At 35.0% G+C, this 27,173-nt stretch overlaps 1 protein-coding gene across 1 annotated transcript in view; it reads right to left on the bottom strand.

Moving 5' to 3' along the window:
- The window catches only part of PRKD1 (protein kinase D1), a 346,791-nt gene that overhangs the window by 140,188 nt on the left and 179,430 nt on the right, over window positions 1-27,173 (bottom strand). The window contains exon 2 of the mRNA XM_037741730.1: window positions 10,208-10,346. Within this exon, the coding sequence (XP_037597658.1) occupies window positions 10,208-10,346 (139 nt within the window). The remainder of the gene's footprint in view (window positions 1-10,207; window positions 10,347-27,173) is intronic.

The following is a 27,173-nucleotide window of genomic DNA, read 5'->3' on the forward strand; positions in this document are numbered from 1 at the left end:
GAAGAGAGGAGCTTGATATGTCCTTCCATGAAAACCATGGTATGTACTGCTGACAGAGATCTACGGAGATTTAGAATCCAGTTCTGGAGCACATGACTCAACTTTTTCTATAGGCCTTGCCAGCTGACCCTTATGCAGGGACATCTGTTCTGCTAAATGGATAAAACTACAGAGTTCCAATATGGGGAGCAGAAGGGGAAGAAGGAAAAGCAGGATAGGGCAGCCAGACCTCAGGATATCAGTCTTCTTTCCTTCCAGACTCTGAAATAGAAAGGCCAGGGCCCGAGGCCATCTTCAGGGCCACCTCTTAGGAGCTGTAATGAAGATATGAAACACAGAGGTTCCAGAAAGGAAGACAATGAATAAATAGATGAAGTCAAATGAGATGAGTATTGGGGGTACATAGAAAAGGAGCAACTATTGAATATATCTCAGAAATAGGGCAAGAATATTTAGGAAGAAAAGAGCGATGGTTGGGAAAACTGATTCAAGGAAGAGTGAATTTAGTAAAATAGCAAATGGTGTTATTTGGTCATGGTGATAAACACAATCTAGGAGTCACAGAAATTAAGAAAACAATTGGTATTCCATGAATTAAGTCTCATTTTGCATGAGAAATACTGTGAAAGATATTACAATGTTTTAAAAACAGGACTGTTTAAAATAAACAATTACCTAAAAGATAATTTTTTATGACATTTAGGTGATAACAAGAGTCCAGGAAAAAAAGAATTAATCAGATGATAATATTAATTTTACCAATAGATTAGGTCAAGGAGAACTAATGGTAGACGCTAAAATTCAATTCCTATACAACAACATTAATTCTTGGATATCATATATAGGACATCAATTTAATCATTTATGTATTTGTTGGTTTGTCCATTTCACTGATTTAAGGATTCATTTTTTCACTCAATAAATAGATATTGATTGCATGTGATATACTAGATACTAAAGATTCAAATATCAAAACAAATCATTCTTATTTCAAGAAATATGTAGTGCAGTGGTGTGGAGGTGGGGTGAGAAGACTCAGTACTTTTGGCACTTTTCACACTTGGCACCATCTTGTGAAATGCTTTATATTTATTCTCATGAATTCTCTAGCCCAACCATATATTGGAGATACTGTTAATGCTATTTTACAGGTGATGGATCAAGATTCAGGGAAATGAGGTGACTTGCTGAACATTATATGATAAATAAATGACAACTCTGGAACTGAAACCAAAGTATTGACTGAAAATCAACTACTTATTAAATTGAAGCTATGTGGAGATATACTATAAATATGATGCATATGTCTGAGCTAATATATATGAAGCACTTGGAACAGTGTGTAACACATCATAAGTGCTATATGTCCTTATATTAACATCACTATTATTATTATTATTTGTAAAAGAACATGAGGCAAGAAATGAAAACCTAGGCAAAACCATTCAGGACATAGGCATAGGCAAGGACTTCATGACTAAAACACCAAAAGCATTGGCAACAAAAGCCAAAATAGACAAATGGGATCTAGTTAAACTCCAGAGCTCTGTACAGCAAGAGAAACTATCATTAGAGTGAACTCACAGCCAACAGAATGGGAAAAAATTTTTGCAATCTACCCATCTGACAAAAGGCTAATATCCAGAATCTACAAAGAACTAAAACAGATTTACAAGAAAAAAACAAAGCCATTCAAAAGTGGGCGAAGGATATGGACAGACACTTTTTAAAAGAAGACACACATGAGGCCAAGAAACATATGAAAAAAATGCTCATCATCACTTGTCATTAGAGAAATGCAAATCAAAACCACATTGAGATACCATCTCATGCTACTTAGAATGGTGATCATTAAAACATCTGGAGACATCAGATGCTGGAGAGGATGTGGAGAAATAGGAACACTTTTACACTGTTAATGGGAGTGCAAATTAGTTCAACCATTGTGGACGACAGTGTGGTGATTCCTCAAGGACCCAAAATAGAAATTCCATTTGACCCACCAATCCTATTACTGGGAATATATCCAAAGGATTATAAATCATTCTATTATAAAGACACATGTACACATATGTTCACTGCAGCACTGCTTACAATAGCAAAGACCTGGAACCAACCCAAATGCCCATCGATGACAGACTGGACAAGGAACATGTGGCACATATACACCATGGAATACTATGCAGCCATCAAAAACGATGAGTTTGTGTCTTTTGTAGGGACATGGATGAATCTGGAAAACATCATTCTCAGCAAACTGACACAAGAACAGAAAATCAAACACTGCATGTTCTCACTCATAGATGGGTGTTGAACAATGAGAACACATGGACACAGGGAGGGGAACATCACACACTGGGGTCTGTTGGGGGGAAAACAGGGGAGTGATAGAGGGGGTAGGGAGGCAGGGGAGGGATAACGTGGAGAAATTCCAGATATAGGTGACGGGGGGATGGAGGCAGCAAACCACATTACCATGTGTGTATCTATGCTACAATCCTGCATGATCTGCACATGTACCCCAGAACCTAAAGTACAATAATGTGTATATATATATATATATATGATAAAAATATACAGTATGAAAAATATAATGCAGCAGAATGCAAAGTGTGTATAAAATTTTCATATGAAATAAGCGGCTTCAAAAGACTTTTCACTTCAGGGTTTTTCTTATTCCCCAATTAACCTGGAAAGAATTTCTTCCCTCTGCCTTGATACTTAGGAGTGCTTGAGAAAAAAACAGATGAGAAGCAATGACACAATAGTGCATTGCTTCTCCATCTTCTCCCTGGAGAATCCAATTATAAGGAGATAAATCACCAAGAAAACTATCAAAGTGAGGAAGAGTGCTCCAAGCACAATATCCCTATTGAAGTCACAAGCAGGGAAAAGTGGGAGTCTATGGAAACATTCTAACCTGCTTGCTGTCTGCATTCTCTTCTCTGAGAAAATGATTTAGTGTGGTATAAAGAAATTAAAATTGGGTTGATATGGTTAGGCTTTGTGTACCCGCCCAAATTGTATCTTGAATTGGAATTTTCTCCTGTCAAGGGAGGGAAGTGGTTAAATTATGGAGGTGGTTTCCGTCATGCTGTTCTTGTGATAGTGAGTGAATTCTCATGACATCTGATGGTTTTACAGATGGTAGTTTTTCCTTAGCTCTCACAAGCACCCCTCCTACTGTCATGTGCAGAAGGTCCTTGCTTCCCCTTCACCTTCCACCATGATTGCAGGTTTCCTGAGCCCTCTCAAACCATGTGGAATTGTGAGTCAATTAATCATCTTTCCTTTATAAATTACCCAGTCTCATGTAGTACCTTCATAACAGTATGAAAATGAACTAATACATGGGTTTACTTGAAAGAAAAGAATGGGAAGAGAATATTAACAATCATAAAAAGGAAATGCTGAAGACACATTTAACATAAGCCATACTTGGGAGAAAAGAGAAATGACTTGTCTTTTCACATTTAAATTTTCCACTGTTCCAAAACCGCCTGCAAAGATAATTGCAACCGAAGTTAGATAAACTTGGTTCCATTCAGCCTGTGACATTTAGATGTCCAAGTAGAAACACAAAGAAATATAAATTGAGCATTAAAGTCCAGGTCTTATAAAACCTTAATTGCTCAAGTAGTAGTAGGGCTGAGAAGGTGTTGCCCATAATTAATACACCTTTCTTAAAAGCAAGCAAACAAAAATTATATCTGTGTAATATACTTTTGAAAAAATATTATTGGGGTTTTTATCTTCTGCCTATATTTCAGAGATGATAAAACATTGCCACATTGCTAACCAATGTATTATATCTAAGAGAAATGAATGTAGCTGTTACAATGCTATACAAAATCAGTAATTTGCACTTTCCATAAAAGAAAAAAGAAGCTTAATTAAATGTTATTACCACATATCTTTTTCTGGTTTATGGTTTATGCAATGAATCTTAGTAAGAGAAAAATCTACTCATAAGAATCTCTTGAATATAGTAACCCTAAGACACTATTTCCATTTTGATGAGAATTTTGGAATTATTATGGGATCCTGGTGAAGTAGTGTCACTGTTATATTGTCTTATATTTTGTATTGTAACTATAGAGAAGAACATTCAGGGTTTTCTTAACTTCACTAAAGTTTGAGTATATGAATTAAATATTTATATTTTTATGAGAAAGAGGATGTCAATGGTCTATGATAAAAATCATCTCAATGGTTCCTGAAGCTCATTGCTATTTTTGCTGTTACTAATACCATCAATGGTCCTCTGAAATATAAGCTGTCTTATTGTAGAAGGAATTCTTTGAACAAGTCCTCAGCTATTTCTCTTTACTTGTTCAAGTTCAAAGGACTAAATAGTATTGAAATGGTATGAATAGTGACTGAACACAGATTCAAGCTCCCCACTATCTGCAGGACGTAGGCAAGTTACAATTTATATTCTATAGCTTTTCAAATATCTGACTTCTCTACTTCCCAGAGTCACTGTGAAGAAAACAAAATTACTTATATAAACTGCTTCAAAAACCTGTGATATTATGTAAGCAAAGATTTCATACTTCCTAACTCTTACTTGTCTATGGCTCAAATCTTCCCCTCTGTGTAGAGAGACTGGATCATCCTCTCAGACAATTTGTTCCATGGACATGACCCAGAGGAGTATCTCCAGAGTAGTCCACTGAACTAGGACTCAACAAATGCTCAGAGGAGGGAAAAAGTATTCTGTGAGAAGGTGAACTTGGGCATGACCTTGGAGAGTTAGCATGCACCAAAGTTTTGAAGACTCTTGCAGTAAATAATTGCTTTAAAGTTGTTTACCTAACATTTCCCAAAGTTAACAGATCAGGATTCCCTTTTGTGGTATGTTTAGTAAGCACACACATCACATTTAAAGGCTGCTTAGAATGTGAGGATAAGAAGCAATCTTAATAGCTTGCATTTATTGTGAAGTTACTATGTACAGAAACTGTCTGATGAGCTTTACAAGCAATATTTTAATTTATGTAAACAGCTTACAATATAGGTGCTAGGGTTATCCCCATTTTATAGATGAGGACAAATGGGTGCAGAATGATTACATGTCTTGGCAATGATATAAGTAGTGAAGAATAGACAAAGGATAAACTCAGATGTTCTGGCACTGGAAATTATATCCTATCATCATGCCTAATACTTCCAGAATGGAAAAAAAAAATAGAATGCATATAATGTTAGCACTGTATAATACTTTCATCTAGTAGAAGCTTTTTGTTTGATTAAAGAACAAAGAAAAAAAAATTCCTGAAGCCCAAAGGTTTTGCAACTTGTACAAAATCACAAAGAAAAACAACACTACCTTCCTGAGAAATTAGTTATTCGGCCCCTCAGGTATACCTGAACCATTTGGCAAACACATTGAACAATATATGGAAGGCAAGACTTGGGGTGGGGTAAAATAAATGTCATCACATTCTCACATAGCTGTACCTCTCCTGAGAGTTCTGTTCATTTTTTCATTCCTCCTTAATCAACTAAATCAAAATGGTTATTATATTTGTTTCATTTTACTTCTAAAATATTTCTTGACTTCTCTGCCTCATTTTCAGCTCTTCTGTCATGACCCGAGAAGAGGCCCACACCTCTTCTGCCCGGACTATGGTATGAGCTCTCTAATGAAGCTCCCTTCTCCTGATACTAGGGCCAAATAACTAACTACATGTACAAAGGGCTTTTTTAAAAGTTATAATACAAGATAATCTACTCCTAAAACTATAATGAAAGAAGCCCAAGAAAAACATCAATTTTTTTAACCCTGAATGAAAGAAGGATTCAACATTTATCTCTCAAACTTTTAAAACTGTGACTTAATATGAGAAATTCTTGTAGTACTTTTTTAGTCACTATTTAACTACCTATAAGATACACACCCATATGTACATAAACACACACATATACACACTAATAATTATTAGAGATCAAGCCAAAACCAACCAAACAAAAAGATTTTGAGTCATGTAAATGTAGTCCTGTTATTAATTTGATCTGTTAAGGCTAAATTATCAGGATTTGATAAAGCTCCATCATGAAGAAGGCTTCAAATACATTCCATGACCTTTATTTTACAGTTCAGTACCATACACTTGAACTTGACTTTGGCTTTGGTAAAAGAAATGTGCATTTTCAGTGTTTTCCTACTTCGTAACAATAGTAAGAATTCTAGTCCTTTGTTTAACAGAGAATTTGCCAGTAGTGCGGATAGGTGGGGTAAGAAACTTTCATGCAGTTGTCATTTTTTTCCTCAATAACCTAATCTATCTACTCATGAGCAATCTTTTCCTGGCTTACTGTGTTTAAATGTACTAGCTCACACTAGTCATGTTTTACAAAAAGAAATGGAGGGAGGAAAAAAATCAGCAAATTAGCCAGAAGCAGCTTGGTTAGTTTTCACTCCCAAAGCAGTTTAAAGACAATGAAAAGTCTGAGCAGAAAATGATATAGGCAAAGAAAAAAAATTCTTGATGTTGTCTGAATAAATAAAAGTATTTAACCTTGAAATGTTTTTCCTATTTTTTTCCTCTCATTTTTGCTGTAGTCCTATGTCAGAAAATGTTCCTGCTGGTAGAATGTTAGTTAAACATAAAAAGAACCAGGTTAGCTTTATGTCAAATTACAGAGTAAAATTTAATTTGTGATAAGGAAAAAGAAAGTTTGAATAAAATTTAACAGTAAAATTACAGTCTTCAGAAGGAAAATTTCCACAGCTTGTTTATTCCTTTACCCACTGCAGTTTTGGTGAAACTGATGCTTAACTATACCTCTAGGAAATAGCATCTGTCCCAGGGCAATCAGCACCCATCCTGTCCTCCTCCAGAACTGGGTCAGGAGTGAATATGTAATCCGAGCTCCCCTGCACCTATAGCCTGAGGTGTCCTAGTTGCTATCATTTGCCTTGCCTCAAATTATAACATGGGACAATCCTGCTCACTTGATATATCCTAATTTCTCTTATGTGGGCCAAAAGAATGCACGGCAAGAAGACTTGAAGTTCAGTTTACTTTTGAGAGTATATCTAGAAATAATATTTTTACAAAAAAATCAGTATTTTTACAAAATATTGTATATGTGGTAACATTATTCTCATAGCCAGTAGTCAATAAATGAACTCATACATGTTTATTGAGAACCTCATATCTATGGATAACAAAAGGATGAGGAGGGGGAAAGACTGTTGAACAATGGTTAGGCCAGGTGAAAGTTGGATCTGCATTTACTCAGGTAGGCTGGGAACTGTGTGTCCTATGTGGCTCAGGAAATAAATGGCAAAAATGGGTGGTAAAGTAATTCAGATTAGTAACAGGTATTGCAGGCCCTGCCCGTGTATATAAGGTCAGTGAAAATGCATCAAAGTGATGTATGACATGGATATAATGAGCCACATGCTATGTGGAGAAAAAAGAAAGGGAAAAACATAGTCAACAATGGTAGGCATTTAGTGACTAAAATACAGTAAAAAGGACAGGGAACAGGAATGTGTGCTTGGTAGATGGACAAGCTAGAGTACGAGGAGAGGAGTGCTACCAAGTGGAGATTTTGAAGCTGGAGACTTGTCTTATTGGTGAAGTCAGGAATGGCACTATGGGTGACTGATAACAAAAATTAATAATAAGGAATCTGAGGAATCATAAACATGCATGTTAACAAAACCAAGGATCAATGGGCGTATAAAATGGAAAGTAAGATTAAGAATCTAACACTGATTATTGCCATACATACATGGAAATGAGTCTTTAAAGAAAATAAATCACTTCACTGCAAAGAAGGTGACATAAATAATTAAAATAGACATCTTGGACTAGAGGGTGGCTGGATCAGGATATAACCAAAAATTTCAATGAAAAATCAGAATAGGGCCATATTACTCAACTCGTCAGCTAAGAGTGGAGGAAAATAAGCAAAGCCTTTTGGAAATGGAGCATCACCTTCAGGAGAGTCAAGTTACAAGGAAGACAGACAGGGAAAAAGAAAGGAACATCAGGGCCTAAAAAGACTAAGGGAAAAGAGGTTAAAAATATGGGTAAGAAACAGGGTTGTAATAGAGAGTAGTAGGATGGTTTTAAAAGAACTATTTTAAACATAAACATTTATTGAGCAAATCACAACGCTAAGCAATAGAGTGGGAGAGAAGCTGGAAGAATACTGCTGCTGATGATTATAGGTAAGCTCAGGAGATCTAAACATAATTAAATGTGTGTGTGTGTGTACAATTGATAAACATAATTGAACAATTTAAAGGGTCAATGACATTGGAAAAGTGGCACTATGTCATACAAAATGAGAATTAAACTGTTACAGAATAGCTCCTTTTAAATACCAGCAAAATAGCTGGTAAGATTAAGGGAGCCTTTCTGGAGTCTGGTACTGGGAGAGCAGGAAAAAAAAAAAAAAACAGGGTGCTCTTAAATGCCCTCTCAACAACTGTTAGCCAGGGAAACAGGAGAGATGGAACATAAAGGGTAGATGGCAGGGGAGATGGGACATACACATAATGAAGTTCTCAATTTGCAAAGATGGGAGAGGAAAAGCAGAACACTGTTCTCATGCAGCAAGGGAATTCTAGAGGGCTACATCAGGTCAACATGAGGGAAGCGCAGGTCTGGCTCATTAATGCTGGGATAACATGCAAATAAGCAGTCCTCTCCTACATAAATACACCCACACACAGGTTGCATTCAATTTGTCTGCTACTACTCTAAAGTGCTTGATAACAAAAGTAAAACGGAAAGAATAATACATCATATTTAGAAATGCAATATTAAAAATCCTCATGTATTTCTGAATGTTGCCACAGGGCAATAGGACTCATAAAACATATTACATTATTTACCAAGCAGCCTGGCTATGAGTTTAATATGAATTATGGCATGATTTCCCTGAATAATTAATTTAGTGTTCAGAAACAGGAAACTTAGAAAACAACACGTCTAGTCCTTGGTTTCAGGAGGTGAGGTGCAGTAAGCAAATGTCAAAAGAGCCAAAGGAAAGGAAAAAGGAAAACCCAGCCAAAGCAAGTTACTTCTTAAAAAAAAAATCAAAGCTTTTGCTTTTATAGTTTGTTTAACAACTAGCAATCCTATAGACAATAGAAAAATAATTACTTTTGTCTGGCATAAAAGTTTTGTTTATAGGATCCATCTACACAATAAAATTGTGGCAATCCCAGGACCTCGAACAACTGTAGGCAAACAATTAAGACAAAAAGAGAACTAGATTGAATCAAAGCAAAGTGAGTGAAACAAAGACAAATTGAATTATAATTAGTGTACCCAAGTATGGGGCTCTAATCGAGTGGAGGAACTTGAAGAAATGAAGTTGAGAATCTGTAATGCTACCAGACTTCCTGTAGTCAAAGGGATAGTAAACAAAGACAGCAGGAGAGAAGAAAAGAGCAACGTAATCTACGTTTTCAATAATTACTCTCTTTTTAACAAAAATAAACAGTAAAATTTTGGACATCATTATCATTCCATTGAGCATCATTGTAAGGATCTCCACTCTAACTGTTAAGCTCTCTGGTGCTTTTTTAAAAACGTAAAAATATATCCTTTTTTTTTTTAATCTGTTTGGATAGGCACAGTCCTATTACTAACTTCCAAATCCTAAACAAGAAATACAAATGCGAGCAAAGGCAAATACAGCCACTTCTGAGGAACTGAGTTAACTAGCGTCACATGGCATGAGCTAACCTGCTCTAACTCCTGGGCTGTGGCTTCCTCCTTGGCCTTGGCTTACCTCATAGCTATTGGACTTTTAACTTTAATAAGACAATGACTTCTTAGCCCTGGTGTTATTTCTTGGCTTCAACACATTCTGTACATCCGTAGCCCTGACAGCTAATTTAGCTTCACTGTTGGTGAGTTTCTTGTTTGCTTTTGCCGCTGTCCAAATGATTCAAGGTGCTGAATGACACCATGTGTATGTTGCTAGGGGCTGAGAAGAGGGCAGTAGGAAACAACAAGTCAGGAGACATGATTGGAACAGTACTGGGTGTAGACACAGCCAATCTAAGGGAAGCTTTTTGTTTCCCTTTCTCATGTGGACAGAGCTCCAACATCTCCTCTTGGAGCTGAGTTTGATGTATGCTTTTTATGTTTTTTTAAAAATCATATGCCCAAGAATTCTTCAAATACAACTTCTGCTCTATGGATAAAGCAAACGTATAAAAGTATACTACCTGACAAGACCACTTCAATAAGATCGCCTTCCTGTATATCACTGGCCGTTTTCACCAGCTGAAGGATGTTTTCAGAGGTAGGGTCATGGCGAAAAAGCAGGATCTTATCATACATTCCATAGAAACCACATTCAGGGAACTGCAAATACAAATAGCATGAGAGTTTAAACGTCAAAATCCTTCCAAATATTTTGTTCTAAATATTTCAGGACACAAATAGAAGCTAATTAGAAAAGTTCAAAGTATCTAGATCATTAATTTGTTTTTTAAAAAATGGTAGGGTTGATATTGGGAAGACTCCAAATCAGAAACAAAGAAATTACATAGATCATGGGGGCAGTGGTCAAGTGGTTTTCTAACTAGAGAGCAAGAAAAGAAGAGAATAAGATAAGATTAAAAGAAGTTCTGGCAGTAAAGTGGTCAAGGTGGGAAGAGGTGTGCACTTTCACATGATTTAGGGCAACCCAATAACATAAAAATGGCAGTCGCTTTATTCCAAATTCTATTACACATAATAATGGCAATTTGTTTGCAAAAACCTGGGTCTCTCTGTTTTGGCATATTCAAAAATAAGAGATGACTCAATAAATCTAAACATACTCTGTATGTGAGCAGTAGCTTTATCTAGGCCCTTTGATCAGGAGATCGGGGAGGCAACCCAACTCTCCCTTCTCCTGCTGCCCCTACTACATTCCATTTGGTTTTCATGCAATCTGTCAATCCACAATCTCATGAGCAGTGTAAGAAAGGTCCATCTGCAGCAGCATGGAGGGTTTTCATTAAAGCAAACAACCTAAGCTAATTTGGTATGTAAAAAGGGCCTTTTTATTGTAATGACTTTTTCACATAATTATTGAAGATTGCTATTTCTGCCATAAACTGACATTTGTAATGTAGTGGGAAAAGATGCAAACTCAGGGAAAGAGAAAATTATCTTTCTGCATCCTGGAACTGATGAGGGATCTGACACTTATGTCAATATAGGTGGACTTTAAGAAACTGCTTTTGGGAAGAAATGTCTAGAATCTATTATATTCTGGAGATAAAAACAATACAAGTCTCTTTCTTTTTCTTAGTCATAAAATTAGGAGCTAAATTTATGTGAATCATTTTATACGAACTAAAAATAAATATGAGAACATCTCCTTGCTCTTAGGAGTCAGTGCTGATGACCAGGCTTAAAACTATTTCTGCATGTCACTTAGTGAAGTTAACTTCCTTAAAAACATACACACACACAACAGCTGAAATGATGTCATTGCTTCTACTGTGTTAATTAAAAGAAAAAAAGACGTAGTTCACTTTTTCTTGGAAATATCTCCAATAATACTAGTAAAGCACAAGAAAACAAAGAGAAAATCAAAATAACATTTTCTCTGCTTTAAAAACAATGCATACCTCATGCACTATTTTAAAAATTAACTTTATTGAAGTATTACATGACATGAATTGGATATAAGTGGATAAATCTACATGTTTTGACAAATATAAATACTCATACAATGAAAATCACAATGAAGCCATGAGATATTTTCATCAACCCAAAAAGTTGTATTGCAATCTATGCAAACCACAATCTTAATCTCAGGCACAGAGCTACTTTCTGTCACCCTTGTTTGCCTTGTCTGCCATAGAATTTAAGGTAAATGAAATCACACAATATGTTATATGTACCCTTTTCTGGCTGGCTTGTTTTTCTCATTATAAGGTTTTTGAGATTCATTCATACATACTGCTTTTGAGTTCTGTCTTCTTTTATTACTTATTAGTATTTCATTAAACGGATCTAGCATAATTGTTCATCTGTTCACCCACAGATTGACATTGTTTTTTTTTTCCAGTTTGCAGCTATTACAAATAAAAATGCAATGAACATTATGTACAAGTGTTTCAGTGGGTACATGTTCCCATTTCTTATGGGTAAATATCCAGAAGCAGCATTGTTGGGTCATACAATAAATGCATGTTTGAGTTATATGCCTCTCCTTAATAAATATAACACCACATTATGTTTATAAGTATAGCTTTATCTTAAGCTTGCAATTCAGGTAGTGAGGGCCTTCCAATGTTTTTTTCCTTTTCAAGATTGTTTTGGATACAGGATCCCTAAATTTCCATATATATTTTAGAAATGCTTTGTTGATTTCTACAAAAAGTTCTGAATGAGTGGCCAATAGAGTGGCCCATAAAGCCCACTCAATCATGTATTTCTTTATAGACCATGCTTTTGCTAATATATCTTTGCATAACTGAATATAACACAGATTTTTCTCCTATATTTTATTCTACACATTGCATTGTTTAAATTTTTACATTTGAGACTATGATCTACTTTGAGGTAAGTTTTTAATAGGGCAAAATATACGGATTGAGGTTCACTGTTGTGCAGACTTGGTATTTCTTCCTTAAATGTTTGGTAGAATTATCTGCTGAAGCCATGTGAACCAGAATTTTCCTTGCTGGAGGGCTTAAAACTTCGTATTCAATATCTTTATAGTATACTTTAGACCTCAATTTCCTCTTAAGTGACTTTTGGCAGTTTGTTTCTTCACAGAAAGCCATCCATTTCATCCAAGTTGTCAAATTTATTGGCATAAAGTTATTCATGATTCCCTTACTACCCTTTTAATAACTATACAGATTATAGTGATGTCTCTTCATTTATTTCTTATATCATTTCTTTTTTTGTTTAGTCTGGCAATAAATTTGTCAATTTTTTTCAATTTTTCTTGTAATGAACCAGCTTTTGTTACACGGGTTTTCTCCATATTTTTCTATACTTAATTTCATGGGTTTCTTTTCTTATCTTTATTATTTCCTTTCTTTAACTTTAATTTGTTCTTTTCTTCCTAGATTCTTATGGTAGAAGCTTGTATTACTGATTTGAGAGATTTGAGACTGTTCTAATATGATCATTCAATGCAATAAGTACTTCAGCAATATTTCACAAATTTTGATAAAGCTGTATCTTTATTTTTTTAACTCAAAATATTTTCTCTCATATCATACATAAAAATAAACCCAAAATGTATTAAAGACTTAAATATAAGATCTAAAACTGTAAAATTACTAGAAGAGGTAGAGACAACTCCCTGACATTGTTCTGGACAATGATTTTCTTTTAGTATGACCCCAAAAGCACAAACAAAAAAAGCAAATAAAGACGAATGTTGTGACATCAAACTAAAAAGCCTCTGCACAGCAAATGAAACGATCAACAGAGTGAAGAGACCACCTGTAGAACAACTCAATAGCAACAAAACAAATAATCCAATTAAAAAATGGACAAAGGATCTGAATAGACATTTCTTAAAAGAAGATATACTAATGGCCAACAGGTACATGAAAAATTGCTCAATATCACCAATCAGAGAAATGCAAACTAAAAACAACAATGAGATATTATCTTACCCCCGTTAAAATGGCTACTATAAAAACAAAACCAACAGATAACAAATATTGATGAAAATATGGAGAAAAGAATGTAAATAGGTACCATCACTATAAAAACATTATAGAGGTTCTTCAAAAATCTAATAATATAACTACCATATGATCCAGCAATCTGACTTCTGGGTATCCATAGGAATATCCAGAATTGAAATGAGGAACTCAAAGAGATAACTGCATTCCCATGTTCACCACAGCATTATTCACGATAGCCAAGATATGGAATCAACATGAGTGTCCATCGATGAATAAATATATACAGAAAATGTGGTGGACAGATACAGAATAGAATACTATTCAATCTTAGAAAGAAATACTAACATTTGGGACAACATGATTTAACCTGCAGAATAGTATATTAAGTGAAATAAGCCAAGGACAGAAAAACAACTACCAGATATGGAATCTAGAAATGCTGAATGCATAAAAGCACTGAGTAGAATAGTCATTACCAGGGGCTAAATGGTGGGTGAGTAATAGTCAGGGTGATGTTGGACAAAGGATTTAAAATTTAATTTAGGAGAAATAAATTCAAGAGATCTATTATATAATGAGGTGACTATAGATAACACTACATTATATTTTTGAAAGTCACTAAGAGTGTAGAAAAATTTAAGTGTATTCACAATAAAAAAAGGTAAGTATGTGAGGTATGCATATGTTAACTACCTTGATGTATCCATTCCACAATGTACACATATTTCAAAATATGATTCTGTATATGGTAAATATACACAATTTTTGTCAACTAAAATCATTAATTAATTTTAAATATATATAGTCTAATTTCCCTTGTGAATTTCTCTTTAACTCATGGATTATTCAGAAGAATGTTGTGTAATTTCCAAATACTTAGATTTTTTTCCAGATATCTTTAGATTCTTAATTCCCAGTTTAATTCTGTTAAGGTCCAAATCCTACCTTGCATAAATTTGACACTTTTACATTTCCTAAGATGTTTTATGGCCCAAGAGGTCAAACTTGGTGAATATCCTATATGCATTTAAAAATAATGTGTATTCTGCTGTTGTTGGGTGGCAAGTTCTATAAATGTCAATTAGATTAAGTTTATTGATAGTGTTTTTCAGATTTTCTATTTGCTTAATGTTCTGTTCTATAAATTAAATATTGATGTCTTCACATACACTTGTGGATTTTTTTTCTCTTTTTCCTTTCAATTCTATTATTTGCTTTAAGCATTCTGAAGCTCTGTTGGTAGGTGTGTAAACAATGAAACTTGGTACATTTTCTTGAAGAATTTATCCGTTTCATATTATGTGGTGTCTCTCTTTAAATTTGGTATTATTTCTTGTCCTTCGTGACAATACAACCATTTTAAACTTCTTTAAATGCCATGCTTCCGTGGCATTATGTTGTCATTCTTTTAATCTCTGTGTCTTTATAAACTTGTTGTACACAACAAATATATGTCTCCCTCATCTTTTTGTGCAGTCTGACAATCTCTACCTTTTTCTTTCTGTTTTTTTTTTTTTTTTTTTTTTGAGACCAAGTCTTGCTTTGTCGCCCAGGCTGGAGTACAATAGCACAATCTTGGCTCTCAGAAACCTCAGCCTCCCAGGATTAAGCGATTTTCCTGCCTCTGCCTCCCTAGTAGCTGAGATTACAGGTGCGCACCACCACACCTGGCTAATTTTTGTAGAGATGAGGTTTCACCATGGTGGCCATGCTGGTCTCAAACTCCTGACCTCAGGTGATCTGCCGACACTGGCCTCCCAAAGTGCTGGGATTTTAGGTGTGAGCCACTGTGCCTAGCCAACAATCTTTACCTTTTAAGTTGTTTCTATCATTTATATTTTAATGTATGTGCAACTAAGGTTATCACCTTTACGTTTTTGTTGTTTGTTACATCTGTTTTTTGTTTCCTTTTTTCCTTTTCTATATTATTTGATATTGAGAATTTGTTTGTACTTTACTTCTTTTTATCTTCGTGCCTGGTTTATCACCCAGCTGTACTTCCTTGTATAATGATCTTATCCTATTTCACATACAACACAATGACATTAAAACTGTATAGTTTCATTTCCCTTCTTTCTTCCTTTATGCTATTTTTCTGTCTTTTAAATACACAAATGTTAGAAAAACTAAAATAGAATACTTTTTGCTTTAAACAATTATTTTTAAAATAAATTTTAAAATAAAAAATATTTTATTTTACTATTTCTGCCACTCTTTAGGGATTTGTATAGATCCAAGTTTTCACATGGTATCATTTTCTTCCATCTGATGAATTTTCCTTAGTATAGCTTGATGACAAAAATTTTTCTCAGATTTTCCCTCTCAAAGTTATGCCAGATGTAGGTGACAGGGGGATGGAGGCAGAAAACCACAAAACCACATTGCCATGTATGTACCTATGCAACAATTCTGCATGTTCTGCACATGTACCCTAGAACCTAAACCTAAAGTGAAATTATATATATATATATTTTTTTTTAAAAGTTCTTATCTCATTTTTTAGAAAGCTATTTTTGTTGTATATAGAGTCGTATGTTAATGCTTTTAGTCCTTTAAAATGTAATTCCCTTGTCTCTTGCTTTGAATTATTTCTGATGAGACGTATAGGTTATCTGATCCCCTGTTTGCAAGGTTTTTTTCTTCACTAATTATTTTAGTGTTTTAATCTTCATCAATGACTTTAAGCTATTTGATAGTGATGTGCCTTAAAGTGATTTTTGTTGTTGTTGTTATTGTTTATCTTGGTTGAGGTTCACTGTGCTTTGATCTATAGGTTTATAGATTTCATGACATTTAGAAAGTTTTTACCATCATTTTTGTCTTGTTGGGAGGTTCAGTTTAGATAATTTCTATTGCTGTATCTATAGGTTCACTGATGTTTTCTATTGCAATGTCGAAACTACCATTTAAGTATATGGTTCTCACACTGCTATAAAGAAATACCTGAGGCTAGGTACTTTCTAAAAAAAAGAGGTTTAATTGACTCACAGTTCAGCATGGCTGGGGAGGGCTCAGGAAACTTACAATCAAGGCAAAGGGGAAGCAAGGCACCTTCTTCACAAGGCAGCAGGAGAAATAAGGAGCAAAGGGGGAAGAACCCTTACAAAATCATCAGATTTCCTAAGAACTCACTTCTTATCATCAGAACATCCTGGGGGAAACTACCTGTGTGATTCAGTTACCTCCACCTGGTAATCCTCTTGACACATGGGGATTATGGGGATTACAATTCAAGGTGAGACTTGGTTGGGGACACAAAGCCTAACCATATATACCCAGTAAATCTTGCATATAAACATTATATTTTTCAGTTCTAAAAGTTGTGTTTGGATCTTTTATATGTGTTCACTTTTTCTCCTGAGTATGTTCATGTTTTCATTTAAATACTTGATTTTTCTATCAAGTCTATCACCTTTATCATTTCTGCTCTGTTTAAATTAACTGTTTATATTCTGGTTTTGAGTCATACTTTCCTGCTTTTTTGGGGGGGGGGTTGGACTCTTGCTCTGTCACCCAGGCTAGAGTGAAAAGGCATGATCTTGGCTCACTGCAACCTCCATCTCCCGGATTCACGCAATTCTCCTGCCTCATCCTCCCAAATAGCTAGGATTACAGGCGCCTGCCACCATGCCAGGCTAATTTTTGTATTTTTAGTAGAGATAGAGAAGACTTTTTGTCATATTGGCCAGACTGGTCTCAAACTCTGGACCTTGTGATCCGCCCACCTTGGCCTTCCAAAGTGCTGGGATTACAGGCATGAGCCACCGCATCTGGCCTCCTGCTTTTTTATATGTGTACTTTGTAAGTTAGATGCCTGATATTATAAATTAATATGAGCAGTTGGACTTTGTTGTCTTTTCTTAATGGATATTGGTATTTGTCTTGGCAAAACATTAAGTTAATTGCAGATCAGTTTTATCCTTTCAAGGCCTATTTTTAAGCTTCGTTAGGACAGCTCTATAACAATCCCTTGTTCTAGGGATTTGCTTATTCCTAGTACCAACGACTCTTTGAACATTTCCAAATATTCTCCCAAGTGTTTACGGAATGTCCTCCTATTTGCTTGATGGAAACTCAAATGTCTCTCAGCTCTATGAGAGCCCTAGGAAGTGATCATTTCACAGCTTCCAACAGCTGCTCTTTCTCCTGCCTTATAGAGTTCCACCCTATGCACACACAACTGCATTCAATCAAATACTAAACTACATCCTTACATAGATTTCTGGAGCTTTTTCTTTGTATAAGTCCAACCTTTCCATTATGACTCCGCCAAAATCCTGTTGGCTTGGTCTCTCTGAGCTCTTATCTCTGTCTTCTTTAAGCAGCCAGACAATTAGGCTCTGCTTGGGTTCTCACTTTCTACACTACCACTCTGGATCCTGCCACTAGGCAGGAAGCTCAGGTGTTTGTAGTACTTATCTTGTCTGTTTACCTTTTTCTGAGGGATCACATTACTGTACTGTATATTGGCCAATGTCTAAAACCGTATTTTATAAATTTTGTATTGTTTCCCTATTTGTTTAGAGCAAGAGGACATGTCTCAAACCAGTTATTTCCCATGCAGTTTCAAAATAGAGAACAGTAATATTGCCTACTCAACACTTTGACTATTTAATTCTATGCAAACTGCATTTTCCAAGAAAAGTGAAAGAAAAAGGCAATTTCCATAATTGGTAAGAGTGCATTTTTAGGATTAGCAATAAAATGAAATAAAAATATGAAATGTATGAATTATATAACTCTCAGACTACAGTTTGAGCTACAAAAGTGGTCCCTGATTAGAAAACAAATACTTATTAAAATGCAGGACTTTAATTAAGACACAGGTCCTTTTTCCATATCCTTTCCCAAATCTTGGGTAGCTAATTCTCATTTAAAAGAGTAGAAAAATACATTCAAGGGATTCAGTGTTTGGGCTAGGGTAAGAAAATAACAGCTGGAGAGAAAGATGAAACATTGCTCAACTTTTTAGCGACTTCTAACTCATGTGTTGTCAATTTGCTTCTGTGATTCAAGAGTCAGGTGGGAAAACTAAAGAGGCTCAGGAGACAAGGGCTCTACCAGCTCAACACCATTCCAGTGCAGTCTGGTCTCATTCACATGCCTCTTGCTTTCTTCAAGGACCTCTCTATATTCCATTTCTCTGTTTCTGTACTGCTGACATTTGAACCTCACATTCTGTGTTATGCCTTTTTGTAAAACGACAGTTACAATGTAATAAATAATGTGGTGTTCAAGTCAGGCTTAAGTGCCTCACATCCTAATTATTATTATGTTTCTTTCTAAGGGTGGCTGAGAAGACATTAAAAAAATTAGGTAGAATAATACCAAAATATGGTGCACATATTAAAGCTATCATTTAAACATTATATTTTTCAATGAAGATAGTGTTATAAGTGATCATAAAGGTAATCTGTGCAATATCAAAATGACTAAAGAATGAATGTTCTCTCTTCTATATCCATCTTACTGGTTCACAGACATGGCTCTTTTCCCTCCAAGCCATTCAGAAACAGGTTGTAGAGGCCTATGAAGTAGGTCACACATATGAACACAGAGGCCTAGCTTCTGAGGACAGTTGTCATGGTAGCAGAAGCTGAAGGTTTACATTTTTTAAAATTGTTCCTTTTATTATTAAATAAAAATATGCATATTGGTCTTTAACTGTCAAGAGAAAAATCTTAACAACACATCTGCCTAAACAAGCTATATGCAATAAAACTTACCAAAATCTTACTTTAAAATGATGTCCGGATGGCTAAAAGTATACTGAGAACAATGCCTGACAACTGAAAAGAAAACATATTGGGGGAACACACTCAGAACAGCATGCCCTAATTTGGTCATAATCATCTATTTTTATGTGAAGGTGTGTGAGCTTTGAAATCTGAAAACCCTCATTAAACAGGCTTTCAGAAAGGTTCAGAGGCTTGTAAACTCAGCTGGAGCTTATTACAAGATCAGTTGTGTGTTTCTCAGAGGCTTTGTGGTTGTGAGTGCAAACATCTGAGATAAGTGATTTCAAGCTCTCTCCAAGCTTGAATCTAACAAAACTGGCCACTGTGAAAATATGGCCAACAATCCAGGCACTGGTCCTAAGCTTGTTAATTCCACCCTATGCTGGAAACCTGTATGCTGTTGTGTGTATCATTTGGCATTTCTGACCACAGAGCACAATTTACTGTTACATTTCACTATAAATTCATGGTTGGCCTGACAATGTGCTCCAGAGTAGAATAAATACATGTTTTAATGAGTAGCTGAAATGTGACCTGGCCAACGGGAAACCTAAGGAACAAAGGGTGCTTTTCCATAAGTTAGGCCAATCACAAAAGGCAAGCAATACTAGGAACAAATTAATCCATGACTCAGTCAAGTGGAAAAAAAGAGAAAGAGAGACTATGGCCCAATTAGGAAATGAAAATACTCTGGCAGTTTACTTTTGCTAAAAGGTGAGGATTCAACAAAAGTCCTGAAATTAAATTATTCTGGTCAATAATGCAATATATCAGGCAGTTGGATATTGCAGTCTTAATAAGTATGATTCTCAAGTCGTTTTCCAGGAACTCTTCCTTCCCACAATAATTAGTGACATGACTGTTGGCTCTTAATGACCGAAGAAATTTAAAAGATACTTTCACTTTCTAATAGGGCTGAAACCCTCTTGAAGTGTTGTCCCAGGAGTAGATGGACAATAAGGACACATTGTGTGATCAACTGTTTTAACAAGAGTGCTTAAAAATTGGGTGAAAATTTTCTCTTTTTTGGTGGAGTGGTTCTAGCATTCAGCTGTAAGGGACAGTCCAGCGTTGTTTTGAAAGTGGTAGATCCCAAGGTCTACTGGATCATTCAGACCCAAGACAGTAATCACAAACTTGTATTATTAACTTCTGTCCAGGAAATAAAAACATCCCCTTTTTAACCACCTTTACAATTTAAAAAATCATTTAATATCAGTATATCAATGAAAAAACAGCAAATACTTATTGAACTGGGTGATTATCACATACACAGCATTATAGCTGTAACAACAAAAATGTATGGGATGTTAAGTTTAAGCCCACCAATAGCATTAACACTAGAGTTCCACTTAGAAACCACGTTATAAAGTATAAATGAAAGGAGGAAAAGAAATGTGAATAATCTATTATTATTTGGAGACATTTATGAAGTTTCTTCAAGTTTGGGTACAGGATTTTATTTAATAATTTTTCCACACTGTGACCACATAGCTCTGTATCTAGTTTCTGAATGTAATCTTAAGAAACAGAAACCAGAAAAATAAGACTTTCCTTTTCCTTCCCTTTATTCCACTTTTCTCCCTCCCTTCTCCACCTATGCCAATTCCTTACCATCACCACCATCTCCTGCCAAAGTAGGCAGAAAATGAATGGTGTTCTACCATACAATAACTAAAAGCCACCATCGAAGACAGGGCTTTCCCATCTCTCCTAGTGACAACTTACACTTCAGATTCTTGGTTGAATTACAGAGGTCTCTGTCCAGAAAATCTGATTTTTGAAGATAAATCTGTAATACCTATTACCTATTTTCATAAAATATTCTTTAAAATATTTTAACTTTTTAAAATTTTTTGAACCCATTTTACTTTGTTATTTTCTGGGCCACAGACATGCTGTTCAAATGCAGGTAACTGAGAAAATCTCACACCTTGCCATGCCCCTTCTGTAGTTCTTTGTTTCACACCAGTAACTGCAATAATGTAAACTTCTGTTCCACAAGCCCAATACTTCTTCTTTTTTTTTTTTTTTTTTTTTTTTTTTTTTTTCGTTTTTTTTTTTTTTTTTTTTTTTTTTTTTTTTTTTTTTTTTTTTGCTTCTTTTTTTTTTTTTTTTTTTTTTTTTTTTTTGAGACAGGGTCTCACTCTGTTGCTGAGGCTGGAGTGCAATGGCACAATCTCGGCTCACTGCAACCTCTACCTCCCAGGTTGAAGTGATTCTTCTCCCTCAGCCTCTGAAGTAGCTGAGATTACAGGTGTGCTCCACCATGCCTGGCTAATTTTGGTATTTTTAGTAGAGACATGGTTTCACCATGTTAGCCAGGTTGATTTCAAACTCCTTGCTTGAAGTGATCCCACAGCCTTGGCCTCCCAAAGTGCTGGGAGTACAGGCATGAGCCACCATGCTGAGCTCCAATTCTTCTTTTGAAAAGGAATGCCTAACACCAGGTGTCTATCAACTTCAGAAACCTTCAAGGTCCAAATTTAGAAACACTAAAGTCACTTTAGTTAGTCTTCCTCTCTTCACTGTATTGACACAATAACTTCATTTTCTCATTCAAGACAGGACTTTAATTTACTCCACTCTGTTTTCCTAAAGGCAGAGCTAGAATCTGACCCATAGACTATCTTCTGCTTAAATTTTTTTAACCACTCTTCTTACTATTAAGTTCAAAATCTGATTGTTTAAAAAACTATTTTCATTCACAATTTTAAATTTGGACCTTAACTTTAATCCCTCTATTTCCATTACAGAAAAAATAAAATAAAATAAATGGGAAAAGATATATAAGATAAAAAGAAATGTGTTTCATTAAAGAAAGGTCTGCTTGGAATCTTTTGAAATTAAAGTTTTGACTGAATGTGAAATGGAAGATTTTGGTTACTGGATTCTAAAGATTGTTGTACTACAAGACATAGAAATATGCTTATAACTTGAACTCGCTTAACCTTTTGGGAATAAAGCCAGATTATAAATCCTTCTTTCTTGGGCATACAAATATGTTGATGTTTTGTATCAAGTATTGCTAAAGAAGTCTAATAAATTACAGGTTTCTCTTTAAGGCAACAGATACCAGAAGTGACTCAGTGAGATACTTAATAATTGGCAAAAAAAAAAAAAACTTCTTTTATTTTAATTTGAATAACATGTCATCTATTAAAAAGATAAAAGCAATCAAATGACTTAATAAATCATTAACTCTAATGCAGCAACTTCTGTGTATAGACTTCCTGGAGGTAGTTTAAATCATAATTTTGCTGTATATAACTTTTAAGTTTTAAAATAAGTGTTCATATCAAGCAATTACAGGAGGTAATAATTAATGAGAGCCTCACTACGGTTGTGTAAAAACATATTATCATGCATTATACCCTGACAGATTACTAGTTAGTGATAGCTATTAGAAGTCTTAGTAGACACTTTGAAATTATTCACACAACAATAATTAGGCATGTGGATGTGCAGCTTGGAAATGAAAAAATGTACTTCACACTTCACAATCTTTGTCTCACTCTGAATAAAACTGTCACTATAGCATAATGAAGATTTTTTTAATTTCAAAAAGGCTAAATGTTTGTTAACAAATTAAAAATAATAGACACATGTACTGAACAAAACGAAGGCTATGACAGCAACTAAAAATGTTTAACCAAAAGTTAATAATCATTAACTTTAGAGAAGAAAACTCATTTTAGAGATGAGTAAGTTGATGTCCAGAACATATAAAGGAATGTATTCAAGGTGGCAGTGCTAGGTAGTGCCAGAATAATAGCTAAGAGCTAGCCTCTTGAATCTTATTCCTTGATCTTTCCTCTCAGTTCTGCTTCTCTTAGAAAGGAAATACAGAAATAATGGCCAAATGTCCAGCAAACAGTGATTCAGAACTGAAATCACTGAGCACTTTTCTTTGCCAGAAAGCCCTGGACATAGGCTTTTGGATTTTGAAGAAAACCAAAGTAAATGATTTAATGAGCTCTGTAGCAGCTGTTCCTGGCTATCTTCAGTTCTACTATTCGACCCAGAAATCCCATTACTGGGTATATGCCCAGAGAACTATAAATCATTCAACTATAAAGGCATATGCACATGAATGTTCATTGCAGCACTATTCACAATAGCAAAGACAAGGAAGCAACCTAAATGCCCATCTACGACAGATTGGATTTTAAAAACATGTGGTACATACACACCACAGAATATGATGCAGTCACAAAAAAGAACAAGTTCATGTCTTTTGCAGGACGGAGCTGCATGCCATTATTCTGAGCAAATTAACAGAAACAGAAAATCAAATACCACATCTTCTCCCTTAAAAACAGGAGGTAAATGATGAGAACTTATGGACACAAAGAAAGGAACAACAGACACCAGGGCCTAATTGAGGGTGGAGGGTAGAAGGAGGTAGAGGAACAGAAAAAAATTCTTAGTACCTGGGTAAAATTGTCTATACAAAAAACCCTCATAATACGAGTTTGCATATATAACAAATCTGCACATTTTAATTTTTAAAATAAAAATTAAAAAATAAATAAAGCTCACTGTGACTATTATCATAACTAATGTTTATAAACTTGCCTTTCAATCATATTTCTATATTTTACACATTTATGTATACATATATGACATGTCATATGTATATACTTGCAAATATACTTATACTTGTTTGTATGTTTATGACTTCACTGACTGTCTTCCAGGACCACTGCAGGGACTGAATGAATAAACATATGTAAAGTAATTACAATCGGGCCAGACCCAGAGTAAATGCTTCATAAATGTTTCTTGTTATTGTAAGTAGCCATGACCTTGAGAACTTCTTCTAGGCCACTCTGTTTTGGTTAAAAAACTTCAGGTAAGGAATGACATAGCCACATACATTAGGCACACTCAGTGGTCTGATATTTTTGCTTGGCTTCTATAGCTTCAATACCACTCACATGATTTCAAATTGGCTCTACCTAAGTCCCCAAAACTAAAAAGGCTAAAAACTAAGGTTTTCTTAACTTCCATTTTATTAATTTTAATAATATATATATTCATTATCTCTATATATCTTGTTTTTCATCAAAATTAACCTATATTCAGTGAAAAATTAATTTTTTAAAAAAACCCTTTCTTTTGTTAATATTATGACATTTTTGCATTAATCCACGTATTGTGCTAGAATCAAACAAAGGCCATAGATTTGGATGCTGGCATTGGTTCAGTAGAATTCCATTGTTCTGACTGTGCTGCAAATTATCTGCTGGTTCCAAGGATAAAAATCTCATTTCCCGAAGCCAGATCTCCAAGGAGCTGGTGTATTTCTTTCTTCTTTGTACTGATAAGAGGGCAGGCATCTGATTTAAAGGATCAAAATGAAAACAATTTCTCTCATTTACTTTGATGTTCTTTGAGACAGGGAAGAATTTTTTCTCCTCTTGTAAGATCTATATGGCTTCTGCGAAAAAAATGCTGTAGTATGTAGGAGAGGAAGAGAGAGCTAAAGACAATAAAACCACCTGCCACCCCAACATAAGTGGCATTTATTATTTTGGTCTTTCCATTGACTCCCAATGGCCAGATGTCCTCAGCTAAACTAACGGCCAATAGCAGATTTTGGACCTGCCTACAGAGATCTTTCTATGCTTATATTAAAAGGATATCTGCAAAAGTTCCATGAATATCTGTGATGTTTGGGAACTAGATTCAGGTTAGTAGGTCATAGAGAAACGTCTCATACTTTCAGCAAATCTGACTAATAGTCTGTTGCTGTCTCTCTTAAAGGCAGATATAATTTGCAAAGACTAAATCTAAAGAGCAGTGAAAAAGATCAAGTTACACTTTACGCCATGAAAGGCCGAAATAAAGAATAAGATACTGAAAAAAAAAATCTATAGATGTTCATGTTCTTTGCTTCAGGATACAGTAAAAAACGAATATCAAGGTAAAATATTACACTGTGACTATGCATAAAATAGTGAATTCCTTTCATTTTTCATACATATAATCAATAAATACATACCTATGCTAATATAAAATAACTTCAATTTTGTTAGAGAAACAATGGCAGCTTACCTATGAGAATGTATTATTACCTTGTGACATAAGTTATTCCAATACAAGTCTGTATCTTCATTTTATTTGGTAACTGGGAACACAGTAATAAACAATACAGACAAAGAGCCCTTACCCTCGTAAAGGTCTGAGATATGCTTTGTTTTCCCTGCCTAAAATTCTTGCGTTTCATAAGATTGCCACAGTCAATCCCCAAAAAGCTAACATCTTGACTTTCTTCATCTTACTCCCTTTATATTTCTGTAATCCAATTTCCTCATAATCACAAGAGTGTAAAGGAGCGAGAGTGAGAAATGTTTTAAGCAAGACATTTTGAGAGAAGTTTCTTTGCCTTTAAAAAGGGCAGAACAAATTGTCTCTGTTTGCACCATCTCAGGCTGAAATCTCTTTAAGCTGACAAGCAACTTCAGCAAAGTCTCAGGATACAAAATCAATGTGCAAAAATCACAAGCATCCCTACACATCAATAATAGAGAGCCAAATCATGAGTGAACTCCCATTCACAATTGCTACAAAGAGAATAAAATATCAAGGAATACAACTTACAAGGGATGTGTTCTCCTCTTCAAGGAGAAATACAAACAACTGCTCAAGGAAATAAGAGAGAACACAAACAAATGGAAAAACATCTCAAGCTCATGGAAAGGAAGAATCAATATCATGAAAATGACCATACTGCCCAAATCAATTTATAGATTCAATACTATCTCCATCAAGCTACCACTGCCTTTCTTCACAGAATTGGAAAAAACTACTTTAAATTTCATGTGAAATCAAAAAAGAGCACAGGAATGGAAAATCAAACACTGCATATTCTCGTTCATAAGTGGGAGTTGAACAATGAGAACACATGAACACGTAGAGGGGAACATCATACTCTGGGGCCTGTCGGGGCACGGGCGCTGGGGGAGGGATAGCATTAGGAGAAACACCTAATGTGGATAATGGGTTGATGGGTGCAGCAAACCACCATGGCACGTGTGTACCTATGTAACAAACCTGCATGTTCTGCACATGTATCCCAGAACTTAAAGTATAATAATAAAAGAATCTATAAATACATACATACATACATACATAAAATCTCCACACAAGCTCTTCGGAGGCAGGGATCTCATCTTATATCACTTTAGTACCTTGTCAGCACTATGTCCAAAATCAGTAATAAATGAATGTTTTCAGGAAAAAAATAAAAAATAATAAAAGAAAATAGGGCAGGACAAACTCCTCTTGAGAGAAATCTAGTTTACAACTGAGATACCTGAGAAATCTAGGCTTGTGAATAGGCCAGCAACTGGAAGTTCTCAAAAATCTTTATTGTTTTCTAGAAAAAACTGGGAGTGTAGAAGAGGCTGGCTGCATGAGTGTGTATCATTTCATCTAGATTTAGTCATGGTACAAATTTCCATGCCTTTTCACTGGAAGGGAAAGAAAGGATGTATATAAAAATTAAAATTGAAACATTTGAATTAAACATGGTATTTTATATATCTAGAGAGAGAGAGAGAGAGAGAGAGAGAGAAAGAAAGCTAGTTTGAACACAGAGAACCAACAAGACGAGAACCAAAAACAAATGTGATGTCTCACTCTAAATTCATAGAACATAAAATTCATTAGTGGAGACAAGAACATGTTAGGAAATAGAACATCTTGTCTCACAAAACTTCAAACACAACAATCAAAATTCAGATTGCAGACAAAACATTCAAGATATATTGCACTTCAAATTCCACCCCATTTAT

This window comes from Cebus imitator, unplaced genomic scaffold (genome assembly GCF_001604975.1).
Source record: "Cebus imitator isolate Cc_AM_T3 unplaced genomic scaffold, Cebus_imitator-1.0 Scaffold104, whole genome shotgun sequence".
In the NCBI taxonomy this organism is placed as follows: domain Eukaryota; kingdom Metazoa; phylum Chordata; class Mammalia; order Primates; family Cebidae; genus Cebus; species Cebus imitator.